This window comes from Nannospalax galili, unplaced genomic scaffold, assembly GCF_000622305.1.
Source record: "Nannospalax galili isolate Female #2095 unplaced genomic scaffold, S.galili_v1.0 scaffold664, whole genome shotgun sequence".
In the NCBI taxonomy this organism is placed as follows: Eukaryota; Metazoa; Chordata; class Mammalia; order Rodentia; family Spalacidae; genus Nannospalax; species Nannospalax galili.
Genome location: NW_008354274.1, coordinates 3,204,559 through 3,220,469, shown reverse-complemented (window position 1 = coordinate 3,220,469; position 15,911 = coordinate 3,204,559). Strand labels below are relative to the sequence as shown.

The 15,911-nt window shown below is 49.6% G+C and overlaps 1 protein-coding gene across 10 annotated transcripts in view; it reads right to left on the bottom strand.

Annotated features, from left to right (window-relative positions):
- The window catches only part of Iqce (IQ motif containing E), a 43,831-nt gene that overhangs the window by 12,399 nt on the left and 15,521 nt on the right, over positions 1 to 15,911 (bottom strand). For 9 of the 10 annotated variants that reach the window (XR_003846827.1, XR_003846826.1, XR_003846828.1 and 6 more), the window contains 7 exons: positions 15,276 to 15,348; positions 14,998 to 15,047; positions 11,980 to 12,137; positions 10,702 to 10,757; positions 9,068 to 9,366; positions 3,246 to 3,350; positions 2,151 to 2,241 (listed from right to left, as the gene is read on the bottom strand). Coding sequence is in view for 7 of the 10 variants with exons in the window: in XM_017802790.2 (XP_017658279.1) it covers positions 2,151 to 2,241; positions 3,246 to 3,350; positions 9,068 to 9,366; positions 10,702 to 10,757; positions 11,980 to 12,137; positions 14,998 to 15,047; positions 15,276 to 15,348 (832 nt within the window). In the remaining 3 variants the exon portion in view is untranslated. The remainder of the gene's footprint in view (positions 1 to 2,150; positions 2,242 to 3,245; positions 3,351 to 9,067; positions 9,367 to 10,701; positions 10,758 to 11,979; positions 12,138 to 14,997; positions 15,048 to 15,275; positions 15,349 to 15,911) is intronic. The other variant, XM_029555152.1, reaches the window with a different exon arrangement.

Below are 15,911 nucleotides of genomic sequence, written 5' to 3'. Positions count from 1 at the left end.
AGGAGAAAGAAGGTTCATTGCGGAGCACGCTGCTACAGACAGCCTTCCCAGGCAAGTGAGAGATATACACACCCAGGTGGAGGCTGGTGCAGCTGAAGGCCACAACTGAGCCAGTCAGCATAGAAACCAAGATTTAAAAATATATATTTTATTTATTTTATTCTTATGTGTATGCACGTATTGCCTGCATGTAGGTAAGTGCACCCGTGTTGTGCAATGCCCGTGGAGGACAGAAGAGGCTGTCAGATCCCCTGGAATTGGAGTTACAGACAGTTGTTAGCTGCCATGTGGGTGCTGGGATTCGAACCTGGGTCTTCTGCAAGAACATTCAGTGTTCTTAACCGCTAAGCCATCTCTCCAGCCCCAAGATTTTTATTTTCTATACTTTATTATTCTCTGACACATGGGGCCTGGCTGACCTGACAGATGGGACATACTGCAGGACAAGAAGGGGTATATGAGGGACCCTTCACAGGCAATCCACCAGGCTCAGTCACACCCCACCCTCCTCCTCTGTGCAATGTTCACGCCCCAAGCTAGTGTCCTCTATTCTCCACCCGTCAGGACCAGGTACCTGGTAACTAGGACACCCTAAGCTCAGAGGTCACCAGAACTGTTCAAACCAGCCAACCTCCTGGCCACTGAGCTGTGTCCTCTGCCTGTCCTGTCCCACCCACAGTGAAGGCCCTGGCCAAGGCTCTCCCTGTGATTCCTGCCTCCTGTGTGTGTGAATGTATATTGTATATGTAAGTGTATATTGTATGTGTGCAGCCCGAGGAAGTCATCAGTGTCCTGCTACATCACTGTCCACTTTATTCCCTTGAACCTGTAACTAGGCTGGCAGTCAGCAAGCCCCAATGATCTTCCTGTCTCTGTTCCCCACAGTACTGTGGTTATAGGCACACATGCAGCTATAGTTGACTTTACCTGGGTGCTGAAGATTTCAATTCATATCCTCATGATTGCATAGCAAGCACTCTTACCTGCTGAGCCATCTCCCCGGCCCCCCTGGCTGGCCTTGAACTCCTGATGTTCCTAACTCTGCCTCCTGAGGGCTGGGATCACCATGCTTAGTCCTCGAGGGTTTATCTACTGTGCATTCACGGGGCAGGCCCTTCTAGAGCAAATGTGGCCACAGGAGTTTAGCTCCTGAGATACTAGTTTCCACCTGTGTAGATGTTAAATCACATTAGCTGTATAAAGAACCCACTCATGGGACATGGATTAGCAAGGGGTACCTACCATAAGTGCAAATGTCGGCAGCAGTAGCCAATAGGGACCACAGAGTTTCTCAACTGATCCCCAGGGGCAGAGAACAGCTAGGTCACTCTCCGGCCACAAAGCCTAGCTTGTGTGACTTCCATCAAAAAAGAGGAGAGGGCTGATGGCACAGACTTGTAACCCCATCATCTGGGAAGCTGATGAAGGAGGACTAAGCTCAAGGTTAGCCTGGGCTATACAGTGAGGTCAAGACAACTGAGATCTCGTTTCAAAGTAAGTGGGCTGGGACAGTAGCTCAGTGTTAGAGCACCTGCCTAGAATCTCCCAGTGAGGGGTTGAGGGGTGTGGCTCAGTGTTAGAGAACCTGCCCAGAATCCCTAGTGAGGGGCTGGGGGGCGTGGCTCCTTGCTAGAACTCTTGTCTAGCATGTGTGAGGCCCTAAGTTCAATCCCCAGTACTATAAAAACCAAACTAAACAAAAACAGAAGAGTGGGGGAGGGACAGGTATGGTGTGCAAGAGACCTGTGCAGCCAGGCATGTTCTGGAATTCTCATCCATGTGGGTTGGGGCGGGGCATCTTTGGCTATTCCTCCTTCCAACCCTTCCTTTCTGGTCTCCTTGTTTCAGCAAACAGCCCTGTCTCAGAGCTGCACCTACTTTGTGCTTGTGGCCAGGGAAGCTTTTCTCTCACCTACCCAAACTGCCTAAGACCCAAGACCGGACTAAGAAGGTGTTCATTGACACTGGGTCTCCCAGGATGCAGGGTCTCTACACACACCACTCAGGTTACAGAGATCTAGGTAGGCAACAGGTGGTGGATCAGCACACTTGGTTCTAGAGAGGTTGGGTGTGAAGACACTGCTGAGCACCTGTGGAGTGACAAGCCCCAGCAGGCCTAATGGGTGAGAGAGGAACACACTACATGGTACCTCCTGAGCCGCTGCCACGAGAGCATCTCTCTCTTGTTTCTTAGCTTCTTCCAGTTCTTGACACTTGCTGGTGAGTGTTTCAATTTCCTCTCTAAAGTGGAAAGGAAAAAGATGACATTTTAGCCTGGGGTGGTGGCGCACGCCTTTAATCCCAATACTTGGGAGACAGAGGCAGGTGGATCTCTGTGAGATTGAGGCCAGCCTGATCTACATATCAAGTTCCAGGCCGGTTGGGGCTTCAGGGAGACCCTGTTCAAACAAATAACAACAACAACAACACCCAAAATAATAACAACAACAAAACATCTTAGTCATCACTGGGTGAAGAAGGGCTGTCTCACAGTAGTGTGGGTAGTGCTGTGTAGAGACAGATAGGACAGGTTTCAGGGGAGGTGGTGACAACCAGAACTCCACTGCAGGGACTTTCTAAGTTGTCAGTTGTGTGTGGAGAGCCCTCGAGAGTGGAGCTGAAGATGCTGGGGCCAGCACCATTTGTGAAACACCCTTTGAGTTGGAAAAAGAGGGATGGGATGTATGTAGTTCAGTGGCAGTTTGCCTAGGAAAGTCCAAAGCCCTGGCTTCCATCCCCAGCACTGCACAAAAGGGCATGGTGGTACACAACTGAAATCCCAGCACTCGGGAGGCTCCAGGGAAACAGGAAGATAAAAATTCAAGGTTATCAGCTACACAGCAAGTTCAAAGCCAGCCTGGGGCATATGAAACCCTGTCACAAATAACAGTTCACCCAGGCATGGTAGAACATACCTGTGAACACCAATTGAGAGGTGAGGCAGGAGGATTCCAAATTGAGGCCAGTCTGGGCTATATAGTGGGATCCTGGGTCAAATCAAAACAACTGAAAACACTACTCAAATTCAGTGTACTGGGGCTGGAGAAATGGATCAGTGGTTAAGAGCATTTTCTGCTCTTTCAAAGAATTTGAGTTTGGTTCCCAGCACTCATATCAGGTAGCTCACAACTGCCTGTAACTCCAGCTCCAGGGAACCCAGCATCCTCTTCTGGACTCATAGGGTACCTGAAGTCATGTGGGATACACATACAGACATACACATAAATCAAATTCAAAACACTTACTTCAAAGCCTGCTCCCGCTCCTGTCTCTCCTTCTCTGCTTCCCTGGCCATCTCCAGCTCTTTCTCCAAGTCCACTTTGGCCTGGAGCAGCTGCTTCACCTCCACGCTGAGTGCATACAACCAGAGACATTTCTATGGTCGTTAAACCCTGTGACTTCAGGTCCTCCCAGAGCAGGACAACCCTGCTCTGAGCACATCACTCTTTCTAGGCAGGCCCTTGGCCCTAATGACAGTGTTAGAGCATCCCTGAGGGTCCTGACTGGGCCATGAAGAGTACTGTGTAAGAGGGACTGTGACAGGCTGGAGTTGAGAGGAGTGAAAGCAGGTAAGGTCCTGCCCTGGGACAGACCTCAACATAATGGAGAACAACAGTCACATAAATGTCTAAAACTCAGACCCTCCACTTACTGCCAGTGACCCTATTTTTCCAGGTCCTGAATCTCCACAGTAATTGTGTATCAGGGTGCTTGTCAAGGTAAGGGCTCTAAATGGTAGCCATCAGGTCACTTGGTAGTGTGAAATGAAATTCGCAAACTAAGCTTGCGATAGGCTGGCTGAATGAGAGCTATGACTAGTGAGTTGGAATGTTACAGGCCCAGGGTCTCCTAATCTTGGGCTATCTTAAGCCCCCTAAATAGCCACTGACTGCCCACCCATATTTGACCTAACTTCCATCCTTGTGACTTAAGAGGTAAATCATTTTGGAATGAACGCAGACCCCTGGCTCCTAGTAACCCAGAGGCTGCTAGCAGACAGCACCTGAGGCCTACAGCTGAATTTTCTCTGTTTTGCTGTAACCTGCTTACCTAAGGTCTCCACGGGTATATTTTTTTTAATGATTTATTTTTATTTTATTTATTTTTTGGTATTTTGAGACAGGGTTTCCATGTAGCCTTAGCTTACCTGGAACTCGCCATGTAGACCAGGCTGGCCTCAAACTCACAGACATCTGCCTGCTTCTGCCTGCGAAGTGCTAGGATTGATTTAAAGGTGTGTGCCACAACACCCAGCTTAATGATTTATTCTTTGTACAAGTGTTTTGATTGCTGGTGTTTACTGCTATGTATATAGTGGTCTCAAAGGCTGAAAGAGGACAACACATGTGTGCTAGGAGTCGAACCTGTGGCCTCTGGAGAGCAGCAAGTGCTCTTATCCTGAGTCACCTCTCCAGTCCCATCCGTGAGTATATTTTAAAGTGCCTTGATTTATGACTTTCTTTGTTCTCTTATTATAAAAACCTCATCAAACTGTTACCACACTGGAACATGGCATTGAGGTGACCTGAATCTGTGCTCCCAGGCCATAGCCACTGATATTTGGCTGCAGAATCTGTTATTACCATTGAGATGAGGGCTTTTGGGTTTTTTTTTGGTCTTTTTGAGACAGGGTCTCCCTGTAGTCCCAGTTGGCCTGTACAGACCAGGCTGATCTTGAACTCACAGAGATCCACCTGCTTCTGCTTCTCCAGTGCTGGGATGAAAGGCATACACCACCAGGCCCACCTTGAGGGCTGTTTTTCATCAATGACAACTTCATAGATAACGCTCGATGTTACTTACCCTTCAAAATGGCCAGTGTAATTTAAAATATTTTTATCCTTATTTTTTGTGTGTTTGTGTGAGGATGTGTGTGCACCATGGCACACATGTGGAGGCCAGAGGGCAATTTGTGCAAGTCACTTCTTTGTCCTTGTACCATATGGGTCCCAGGGATTGAACTCAGGTCATCAGGCTTGGTGGCACCTTCACCTACTGAGTTATCTTGCTGGCTCACCAGCAGGATTGAAAAACCTTTCAATGAAATGCTGATTTTTTTAATTTTAAGATTTAGTTTAATTATGGAACTGTGTGTCTGTGTGTAGGTATGTGAATGTGAGTGCAGTGCCTGCAGAGTCCAGAGGCATCAAATCCCCTGGAGCTAGAGTTTCAGGTGGTTGTGAGCTGCCTGGTGTTGGCCTGCTTCTTTAGCCGGCTCCCAGTGAGTGGGGCCTGAGAGCCTCTATTCCTAACCTGCTCCCTGTGAGTGAGCCTGAAGTCCTCCATTCCTAACCTACTCCCAGTGGGCGGGGGCTGAGGTCTCTATTCCTAACCTGCTCCCAGTGGGTGGGGCCTCAGGGCCTCCATTCCTAACCTGCTCCAAGTGGGCGGAGCCTCAGGGCCTCCATTCCTAACCTGCCCCCAGTGGGTGGGGTCTGAGGGCCTCATTCCTAACCTGCTCCCAGTGGGTGGGGGCCTGAGGTCTCTATTCCTAACCTGCTCCCAGTGGGTGGGGCCTGAGGGCCTCATTCCTAACCTGCTCCCAGTATAGCTTCAAACCCTTCATTCCTAACTAGCTTCCAGGAGGGCAGGACCTGAGGCCCTCATCTCCAACCAGCTCTCACGTGGGCAAGGCCCAAGAACCTACATTCCCCCCTCCACCACCACCACCACAAGTGCCTGGGTGGGCAGGGCTTAAGGCCCTGCAGCCTCCAACTAGCTCTCCAGAGCTTGAGGCCATAAGGTAGGCATCCCAAGCCAGCTCCAGCTGGGTCCCGAGGCGTTGTATTCACAGGTAGCTGGCGGGTCCTAAGGTCTTCTATGCCACCTCTTATTAGATGAGTCAGGCTTGAAATCCTGTATCCCCAACCAGCTCCCAGAGGGTGAGGCTTGAAACCCTGCATTCCCAGCCAGCTTCCAGGATTTGAGGGGTGTGGGGAGAGACAAGGCCGGCATCCCTAACGTCTCCTGAGCCTTCAACCCCAACAAGCTCCCTCATGGGCGGGGCCAGAGACCTTGCTTCATCTACCAGCTTCCGGGGTGGACATAAGCCGAAGCCCTCCATCCTTCCCAATGAGTTCCTGAGGGCGTTGCCTTACCAGCTTCCAGGTGGGTGTGGCTCAAAACTCTTTACTCCCAATCAGCTTCCAGGTGGGTGTGGCCTAAAGCCCCCTGGTTCCAACCAGCTTCCAGATGGGCGTGGCCCAAAGCCCAAAGTCATCCACAACCAGCTCAGAGGTGACTGATGCTCCCAACTCCTTAGAGGACTGAGTAGCTTTGCACACCTGATCTCCATCATCTCATAAGACCTCAACTAAGCCATAAGCAAGGGTGGGGAGACAGGTGCCAGGACACATGCTAAGTGGACTAAGAAAACTACAGAGCCCAGGTGGGTCTGAGCCTTCCACTTCTAGGTAGGGCTCACTGAGTATTTGACAGCCTTTCGGTTTTGATATACAGACCACAGGCAGTGAACATGGTACTAAATTTTAAGACCTCTCTAAAGTGTAATCCATTTTATACAAGTCAATGATCGTAGTCTTCTCTAAGAAACACTGAGAATTCCTCTGGAAATCAGTGGAGAGATACATGTTGGACCTCAGAGACAGTTCAGTGGCTAAACAGGCTTGCCATGGAAGCCTGCTGACCTGGGTTCGATCCCCAGAACAAATGTGAAGGTGGAAGGAGAGAAGTGACTCTGGAGTTGTTCTCCTGACTTCCACATGTATGACATGGCATGTGCACCCCCCCACCTTGCACATATAAAAATACAATTTTAAAGGTACATGCTATGCTTCCTGCCTCCTCTGAGTGTGTATGTGTGTGTTTGTGTGTGCATGCACAAGTATCCTCAGCCGTCCCCATTTTTTTGTCTTTTTTTTTTTTCAAAGCCGGGGACTAAACCCAGAGCCTTGCGCTTGCTAGGCAAGCGCTCTACCACTGAGCTAAATCCCCAACCCCTCTCCATTTTTTTTAAATAAAAATTTTATTATTTCTTTACTTACTGTATGTATATACATGTGGCCACATGTGCCATGACACCTGTGTGGCTGTCAGAAAACAACTTACAGGAGTTGGTTCCTTCCTTCACCATGTGGGTTCTGGAGATTAAATTAGGTCATCAAGCTTGGTGGCAAGCACCTTTACCCACTGAGCCTCCATCCTGTTCATCTCCTCCCCACTTCTAATGATGTAATATAGCCACTCAGTGTCTTCCCTTTAACAATAAAGCAAGTTGTATGTGTGTGCACATGTGTGTGTCATGTGTATATACAGGCCAGAGGACAACCTCAGGTGTTGTTCCTCAGGTACTGTCTATCCTTTCCTTTTTTTCTGTTTTTGAGACAGGATCTCTCTCATTGGCCTAGAACTCACCAAGTAGGCTAGGCTGGCTGGCCAGTGAGTCCCTGGGACCCACCTGTCTCTGCCTCCCCAGCACAGGGATAGGAAGCACATGCCACCATGCCTGGCTTGGGTCTTGGGGGGTCAAACCCAGGTCCTCATGCTTGCATGGCAAGCGTTTTACTGAATGAGATACCTCTTAAGTCCTCCATCTCCTTTTCAGTTTGTTTTTTTGAGACAAGGTCTTCCTGTAGCCCCAGCTGTGGGAAATACTGATCCATAATAATAAATATTGACTGATTTAGTCCTTTTTAAGTCAGTTGGGCTGTGAATAACTAAGTTAAACAATGAAGATTTACAAGATGATTTGCACTCGTTGGTTCTTTTTTTTTTTTTAATTCCAAAGCCGGGGACTAAACCCAGAGCCTTGCGCTTGCTAGGCAAGCGCTCTACCACTGAGCTAAATCCCCAACCCCTCTCCATTTTTTTTAAATAAAAATTTTATTATTTCTTTACTTACTGTATGTATATACATGTGGCCACATGTGCCATGACACCTGTGTGGCTGTCAGAAAACAACTTACAGGAGTTGGTTCCTTCCTTCACCATGTGGGTTCTGGAGATTAAATTAGGTCATCAAGCTTGGTGGCAAGCACCTTTACCCACTGAGCCTCCATCCTGTTCATCTCCTCCCCACTTCTAATGATGTAATATAGCCACTCAGTGTCTTCCCTTTAACAATAAAGCAAGTTGTATGTGTGTGCACATGTGTGTGTCATGTGTATATACAGGCCAGAGGACAACCTCAGGTGTTGTTCCTCAGGTACTGTCTATCCTTTCCTTTTTTTCTGTTTTTGAGACAGGATCTCTCTCATTGGCCTAGAACTCACCAAGTAGGCTAGGCTGGCTGGCCAGTGAGTCCCTGGGACCCACCTGTCTCTGCCTCCCCAGCACAGGGATAGGAAGCACATGCCACCATGCCTGGCTTGGGTCTTGGGGGGTCAAACCCAGGTCCTCATGCTTGCATGGCAAGCGTTTTACTGAATGAGATACCTCTTAAGTCCTCCATCTCCTTTTCAGTTTGTTTTTTTGAGACAAGGTCTTCCTGTAGCCCCAGCTGGCCTGGAACTTGCTAGGTAGTCAAGGCTAGTCTTGATCTCACATATATCCTCCTGCCTCTGCCTCCTGAGTGCTGGGATTAAGGGCATTTACTACCATGCCTGGCTCCCCAGGCTCCCCTCCCTTTTAAAATATTTTATTATTTTTATTTTATGTGTATGGATATTTTGCCTGCATGTAAGTACACCCATGTCATGCAATGCCCACGGAGGTTAGAAGAGGGCATCAGATCCCCTGGAACTGGAATTACAGATAGTTGTTATCTGCCATGTGGGTGCTGGGAACTGAACCTGGATCCTCTGCAAGAGCAACCAGTGCTCTTAACTGCTGAGCCATCTCTCTAGTCCCATCTTTTTCTTTTTAAGAAAGTGTCTTACTATGCAACCCAGGCTGGCCAGGAATTTTCTCTTATAGCAGAGGCTGACCTGGACCTTGTGATCTTCCTGCCTGTGCCTCCTGAGTGCTGGGATTACAAACATTGTCACACCGGGCTATACAGCTCTTATCTCACAGCTGTGACACAGGTGTTTCATCCCATAAAGCATCTACGTACTGACTCCTACAGGCTGAGCACTTCAGTTCCAGAATTCAAGTTGGGATCACTTACTCCTTCTCCAGCAGCTGTGCCCGCAGTGCATTCCGCTCTACTTTCAGGTTCTTCACAGTTCCTCTGAGGCGCTCCTGGTCCTCAGACTGGTCCACTTTGGGCTGGTTCCCTTTGGGGCTGTCCACTTTGGGCTGGTCCCCTTTGGGGGTTTCCACTCTGGACTGGTCCCCTTTGGGGCTGTCCACTCTGGGCTGGTCTCCTTTGGGCTGCTTGGGTGTTGAGATGTTGGATGAGGAGTGGATCAGGGGATTCGACCTGATCAGTTCTGAAGTGGATGGCTTCTCCAAAGAACTTATTTTCTGGAGGTAACATAGGCATTTGTTAGACCTACTTCTGTTGTTTCTTCTGTTGGTAAAACCCAGCAGGGCTGTGGGAGAAGCATCACTGTGGGACCCTAGTCAGCCAGACTGTCCACTGGGAGGGTGCACTTTCCCAGCAGCCAAACTCCAAAGTGGGAAACTGCTGGCTGGACCCAAAGGCAGGGCTGGGACAGAGAGCCCTCACCCTCCTGCAAGAAGACATGAGGGCGGAAAGCAGGCGAGGGGGGTGCAGGGACGTCTGAGTTTCCAATGCTTTTGCTTTTGACCTTACCCCGTTTCAGTTCTGTATGCAAAGTGACCCTATTCCCCTAGGCCTTTCCCACTGGGATTCTGAACTTGTTTGGGTTTCCTCTATTTCCCAGCATGCTTTACTTATAAAATATTCCCATTGCACAGAAACTTCTTTTGCTTTCTACTTTGTCAATGTGTGACTATTTAAAGCATTCTCCTTTGGGCTTGCATAGCTTTGCCAAACAACTGGGAGATCCTAGCTCCTTTTTAAGTACTGGGGATGGAACCCACACTAGGTAAGCTCTGTACCACTAGGCCATACCCTCAGCTCCTCACTGGAGGATTTTAGGCAGATGTTCTACCATTGAGCCACATCCTCAGTCTCTAACTGGGGAATTCTAAGCAAGTGCTCTACTGCTTAGCCACAGCCTCAGTCCTAGCTGAGGAATTCTAGACAAACACTACTGCCCAGCCACACTGCCAGCCCCTCATTGGTGGATTCTGGGCAGTAGCTCTACTACTGAGCTGCTCTCCATTGATTGTCTAGGCAAACCCTGTACCACCAAGCTATATCCTTGGCACTCTAGCTTATGATTCTAACAGGACAGACAGGTTCCCCAAGATCAAATAACTCTGTAGGGCTGGAGCGTGGGTAGGAGGTGAGGAAATGCTAGCCTCCTGGGTTTGCTGGTCAGGAGTGTGCATGAAAGGATCTGTTAAAAATTCAAGTATTATGCAGGAGATAGAGTTTGGGATTGATTGGCAGACATGTGAATGCACCAGGCTAGACTGTAGGCAGTCCATGGTCAAATACATCCACTTGTGGCTACAAAAAGCCCAGCAATGTGTCCTGTGTGGGGGACTGCAACCTGGCCCTTTGAAATGAATGACACAATCCCAAGTCTTGTCCAGACCCACAGGGAGTTCTCTCTTTCCTGTCCATACTTGTTAAAGCCTGCTGAGCACCCCCATTTATGTGTTTGGTGACTTATCTCACTCCGCAACACCATCTCCCACAAAACCAGACAGCAGCTGCTCCCTGGACCGGCGCAGGGTGGCAGGGGATATTAGGTGCGCACTCACCTTTTCCAACTCTGCGATACGTCTCAGCAGCCGGGGTTTGCTCCAGTCCACGTAACCTAAGGAGGGCAACAGGTTTACAAGACAGTCCTAATCGGCCCTTTAGCCAGACCAACGAACTCAGACATAGCCTCACAGCCTCCCCTTGCACAGGCTGGCAGCACAGGCTGACAAGACTCCTGTCAGTCAGATACTTGCCACCTGAGGGTTTCTTACATACCCCCTTGTCTATAAGGAGACAGGATCTCATGTAGCCCAGGCTGGCCTCAAACTTGCTATCTAGCTGACGATGACTTCTGATCTTCCTGCCTCTACCTCCTGAGTGCTAGGATTACAGGCATGCACTACCATGCCTGGTTTATATGGTGCTAGGGATGGAAGCCAGGGCTTCATGCATGCTAGAAGAGTGCTCCACCACCTGAGCTACATCCCTGGATCTGATGATTTTCACTCTAACCCCCAAACTCCATTCTTACTCTCTACCCTGGACACACCCAGCATGTCTGCTGCCTCCTCCTCCCACCATTTCAGGCTCTCCAAGGCCTAGGCCTAGTTTTCACACTCCCACCCCAGCCACTCCTCACTGGTTGGCCGGCCGGCCCTCATCTCCCAACCTTCCAAATGCCACTGGGCTTAGGACTTGGCCTTGTTCCTCTCTGCTGCCCACCTTGCAGGGTGCCCTCACTTGGCCCTGTCTATTCACTAAGGGCCAGCACATCCAGTTCTCCAGCACCTGCCTCAGGCCTCACCTGTCCTTCCTCCCCAGATCTGCTCCTGCCCCCTCCCTGAAATGTTGAGTCTGTCCTCTCAGTTGCTCGGACAGAAAGCCCTGGGGTGGGGGGTTGGGAGCGAGGCTCAGTGGTGGAGTACTTGCCTGGCCCATGTGAGGCCTGGGACTCTATCCCCAGTACTGTAAACCAAAACAGAAGCCCTAGAGCTTGACTCTCTCCCAGGCTCTACCAGTATGTGCTTCTCACAGGTTCTCTGATCAAGAGGGTCCAGAACTAGATCTCAGCACATCTGCAGCCCTGCAGGCCAGGCCACCTGCGCACACTCTCTCGCTCTCTCTCTCTCTCTCAACAAGTGTGCAGCACCTGCTCCAGTTTCCCCTTTTGCACAGGCTAATGGGAACATGCCTGCTATGAGGCCTAGGACCTAGGGACTTCATGGCTGAATGAATGTCCTGGGCCACGAGTTCCTGTGCCCCCCCATCTTTGGCCACAGAAGGAGACTTGACCCTTCCCCTCTTGTCTCCTCTGGGAGTCGCCTGTGGGCCAATACCCTTTATCTTGGAGCCACCAGGGGAGTTGCTCAGCATGCGGTCCAGGTCCTCGAGGCTCTGGTTCTCCTCTGTCAGCTCCTGCATGCTCTGGGTCAAGTTCAGCAGAGTACTGCTCATCTTCTGCCTCTTCATACCCAGCTTCTTCTCCATTGTGGGTCTGGGAACAAGAGCATGGGCTGACTGATTCAGTGTCTCGAACAAAGGGACAAGGCCTGCTTCTGATGGGCTCTGAGCCACGAGAGGCTCATACACATAAATATTAACAGCTGAATGGGAAACACTAATTCTGAACCAGATTAGCAGAATGAAAATCCTCATAATAGAGTTTTTTTGAGATAGGGTCTCATATACCCCAGGCTGGCCTTGAACTCACTATGGAGCCAAGAATGACCTAAATTCCTGATCCCTCTGACTCTACCTGAGTGCTGGGATTACAGATGTGCAGCACCACACCCAGTTTATGTGATGCTGGGGTTGGAACCTGGGGCTTCCTGTATGCTAGATAAGCATTCTACCAGCTGAACTACAGCCCAAGCCCATTCATTTAATTTTTCTGAGACAGGGTCTTGATACATAGCCCAGGCTGGCCTGGAAGTCACAATCTCCCTGCTTCCACCTGAGTGCTGGTTTGACAGGGCTCTGTTACCAGACCCAGTTCTATTTGACTTTTCTTGTGCTTTGTGCAGGTGCTGGCCCTGAAGGGGCTGGGGACGTAGCTCAGGTGGCAGGATGCTTGCCTAGCATGTGTGAGGTTTGACTGTTAGAACCACAAATACAAACACACACAAACACATACACATTCATGCATAAGACACTAAAAGTAGCAGTGTGCTGAGAGCCCTCTAGTGTTCCCAATGCTGTGGTGCACCTTGAAGAGGACCCTATGAGATGAAGCTGGCTCTCAGGCCTGTGGGAGAGGGCTGTTGGCCTCAGGTTCAATGTTAACGAATCAACACTGCGTGCGAGGTGTCTTTAAAGAGAAACACAGAAAACCAAGCTCAGTCTGTTCTTGATGAAAATGTGACCAGAGGCCACAGGAACCTAAGTCTACATCCAGTATCCCTGGAAATGTCAGAGCATTCGTTCACTGCAAATAACATCTGGACTGTGTGTGTCTGTGTGCATGTGTGAGTGTTGCATATGTGTGTACTGTGTGTACATGTGTGTGCTATGAGGTATACATACACATGTATGTCTCTCTGTGTGCATGCCATGATGTATGTGCACACGTGTATGTCTCTGTGTGTCTCTGGGTATGTATGGTGACAATGTGTGGGTATGTGAACGTGAATGAATGTGTGTGGGGTCTGTGTGTCTGAGCTGTGTGGTGTATTTGTATGAAGCATGAGAGTGCATGTGGTGTATGTGTGTGTGTGGTATGTGGGGGTCTCTGCATTGAGTGTGTGTAGTGGGGGGGATTGAATGTGAGGTCTGTGTGGTATGAGTGTGGTATTTGTGTATAGGGTCTGGAGGGCGTGTGTGTATCTCTTTGTGTGTGGTATATGTACATGTGTGTACAGATGCAGGAGCTAGAGCCAGAGGAGGATGTCACAGTCCTGCTCTGTCACTCTCCACCTTATTCCCTTGAGACAGGGTCTCTCACTGAGCCTGGACTAGGTGGGTGGTCAGTTAGTCCCAGCAATCCCCTATGTCCGTCCCCCTCACCCCAACCCCCTAGCACTGGGGTTACAGGCGCGCATCCGGCCACACCTGGGCTTTTTCCTTTTTCTTTTCTTTTTTAGATAGGCAAGTGCTTTACCACAGAGCTATGTTCTAACTGGCCCTTTAAGAGACTGTTTTCCAGCTCCTGTCTGGAGTCACTAGGAGTAAAGGGAAAAAGGGATAGCCACACCTGGCAGTGTAGATACTCCCCAAAGGCTGGCAGTTTGCATGGAGGCCTGTGGTATGTGCATGTGTGCTGATGTCCATGGAGGCCAGAGGCATCAGATCCCCCTGGAGCTGGAGTTGCAGGCAGTTGTGTGCTTCCTGATGTGGGTGCTGGGAACCAAACCTTGGTTCTCTGCAAGAACTGTATGAACTTGTAACTGCTGACCCATCTTTCTAGCTCCAAGACATCAGTCCTATAATTTGCTGGCAGACTGGCATCATATCATTTGGGGAGAGGATAGGGGAACTCTGCACAGTAAGAAAACCTTATCTCTCCTAGTCAGCTTACTTGGGAAAACTGAAGTGTCAAAGCAAACTTGTTTCAAACCAATAATGCTGCTTTGAAAAACCAGCACTTTCCAGTTCTAAGCTAGAAGCTGCCACAGGGCATATATAACTCACTGGAAAAAGCCAAAAAAGAAGCCGGCCATGGTGGCACACAGCTTTAATCCAGGCACTCAGGAGGCAGAGGCAGGTGGATCTCTATGAGAACAAGGCCAGCCTGGTTTAATAGTGAGACCCAGTGTTAAATACAAAAAAGGTCTGGCATGGTGGCACATGCATTTAGTCTTTGCACTTGGGAGGCAGAGGCAGGCAGATCTCTGTGAGATTGAGGCCAGCCTGGTCTACACAGTGAGTTTCAGGCCAGTCAGGGCTGTACAGTAAGATCCTGTCTCAACAAATAAAAGTAAGAACGAGTCTGTAAACAGAGCTAATGGAAGCATGTTTGTGTGACCATTCAGGGGAGATAGCTCAACCCTGAAAACATGTTCAAAATCCAGACACAGTGGTGCACACCTGTAATCCCAGCACTGGGGAGCGGACCTAGGCTACCAGGAGCTCACTGGCCAGTCAGCCTGGTTGAATCAGTAAGTTCCAGGTTCAGTGAGAGACCCTGCTCAGAAAATAAGGTGGAGAATGATCAATAGAACACGTGACACTGACTTCTGGCCTCCAAATGTGTACATGTGTACACATACACAAACCTGTACACATGTATATAACACACATGGGACCACCCAGCTGCCAAGTGAAGGGCAGGTGAGACACTGGCAGGAAGGAAGTGCCTGCCTTTCAGAGTGGCATCAATAGTGCGGAGACCCACACAAGACAAGGCCAGACACACGTACTTCTTTCCTGTGGCTTCAGAACTTGCCAGGAGGGTCTGGAGACGATGGATCTGTGAGGACCAAGTGAGACAGAGCATGAAGATAGCTCTCCCCTCATCCGAAGGTGGCTTCCCCATCTGAGCCTCATGCCACTGAGCCATAACTAGGCTGTGGCTATGCTGTGGCGACCTACCTGCACACCTGTTGAACAGGAGTGCACGTGTAGCCATAGGTCTGATAGAGCATCACTGGCAGCACCCGGCCTCCCTTCCATCTACGTCCTTGGGGGAAGCACACACCTCCTTGTAGTATGTCTCCATGGTGATTCGCATCTCCTCCAGGTTTGTGGTCTTCATGTCCGTCTGTAGTTTGCTGGAAACCCAAGTTGAGAGTTAGCATGGCAAGGCCAGCACCCAGCAGACAGGCAGAGGAGGAGTGGTTGCCAGAGGTCGGGGGGCCTGCTTCAGAAGAGAACAAGTCCTAGCTGGTGTTGGCTTGAAGACATGACTCTTTTTCAGACTTCCAGGAGGATCCTCATATCAGAAAGGATCCTTCTGGGTAGGACCAGGAGCTCCCCATGAGCACACAGACTACTGAAAGATGCTGCCCTCAAACAGACACTTGGATCACCTGTACCCAAAGACCTCAGACTACCTTCAGGGCAGGTGGGGTGAACAGCCAGCTTTATAAAGAAGAGTCATAGAGCTGCGTATGGTGACACATGCCTGTCATCCCAGTGCTCAGTAAGCTGAAGTAGGAGGATCATGAATTTAAGTCCAGCCTGGACTACATAGCAAAACCCTGTCTCAAAAAAAAAAGAAAATCTGTTCCTCCACTGCACCGTCACCTCACTCTTAGTATGTCAGTCTTTAGGGACAAGGCACAGAAGAGGAAGCAGAGCTCAGAGCACAAAACAAGAAATCCAAACTCAACCA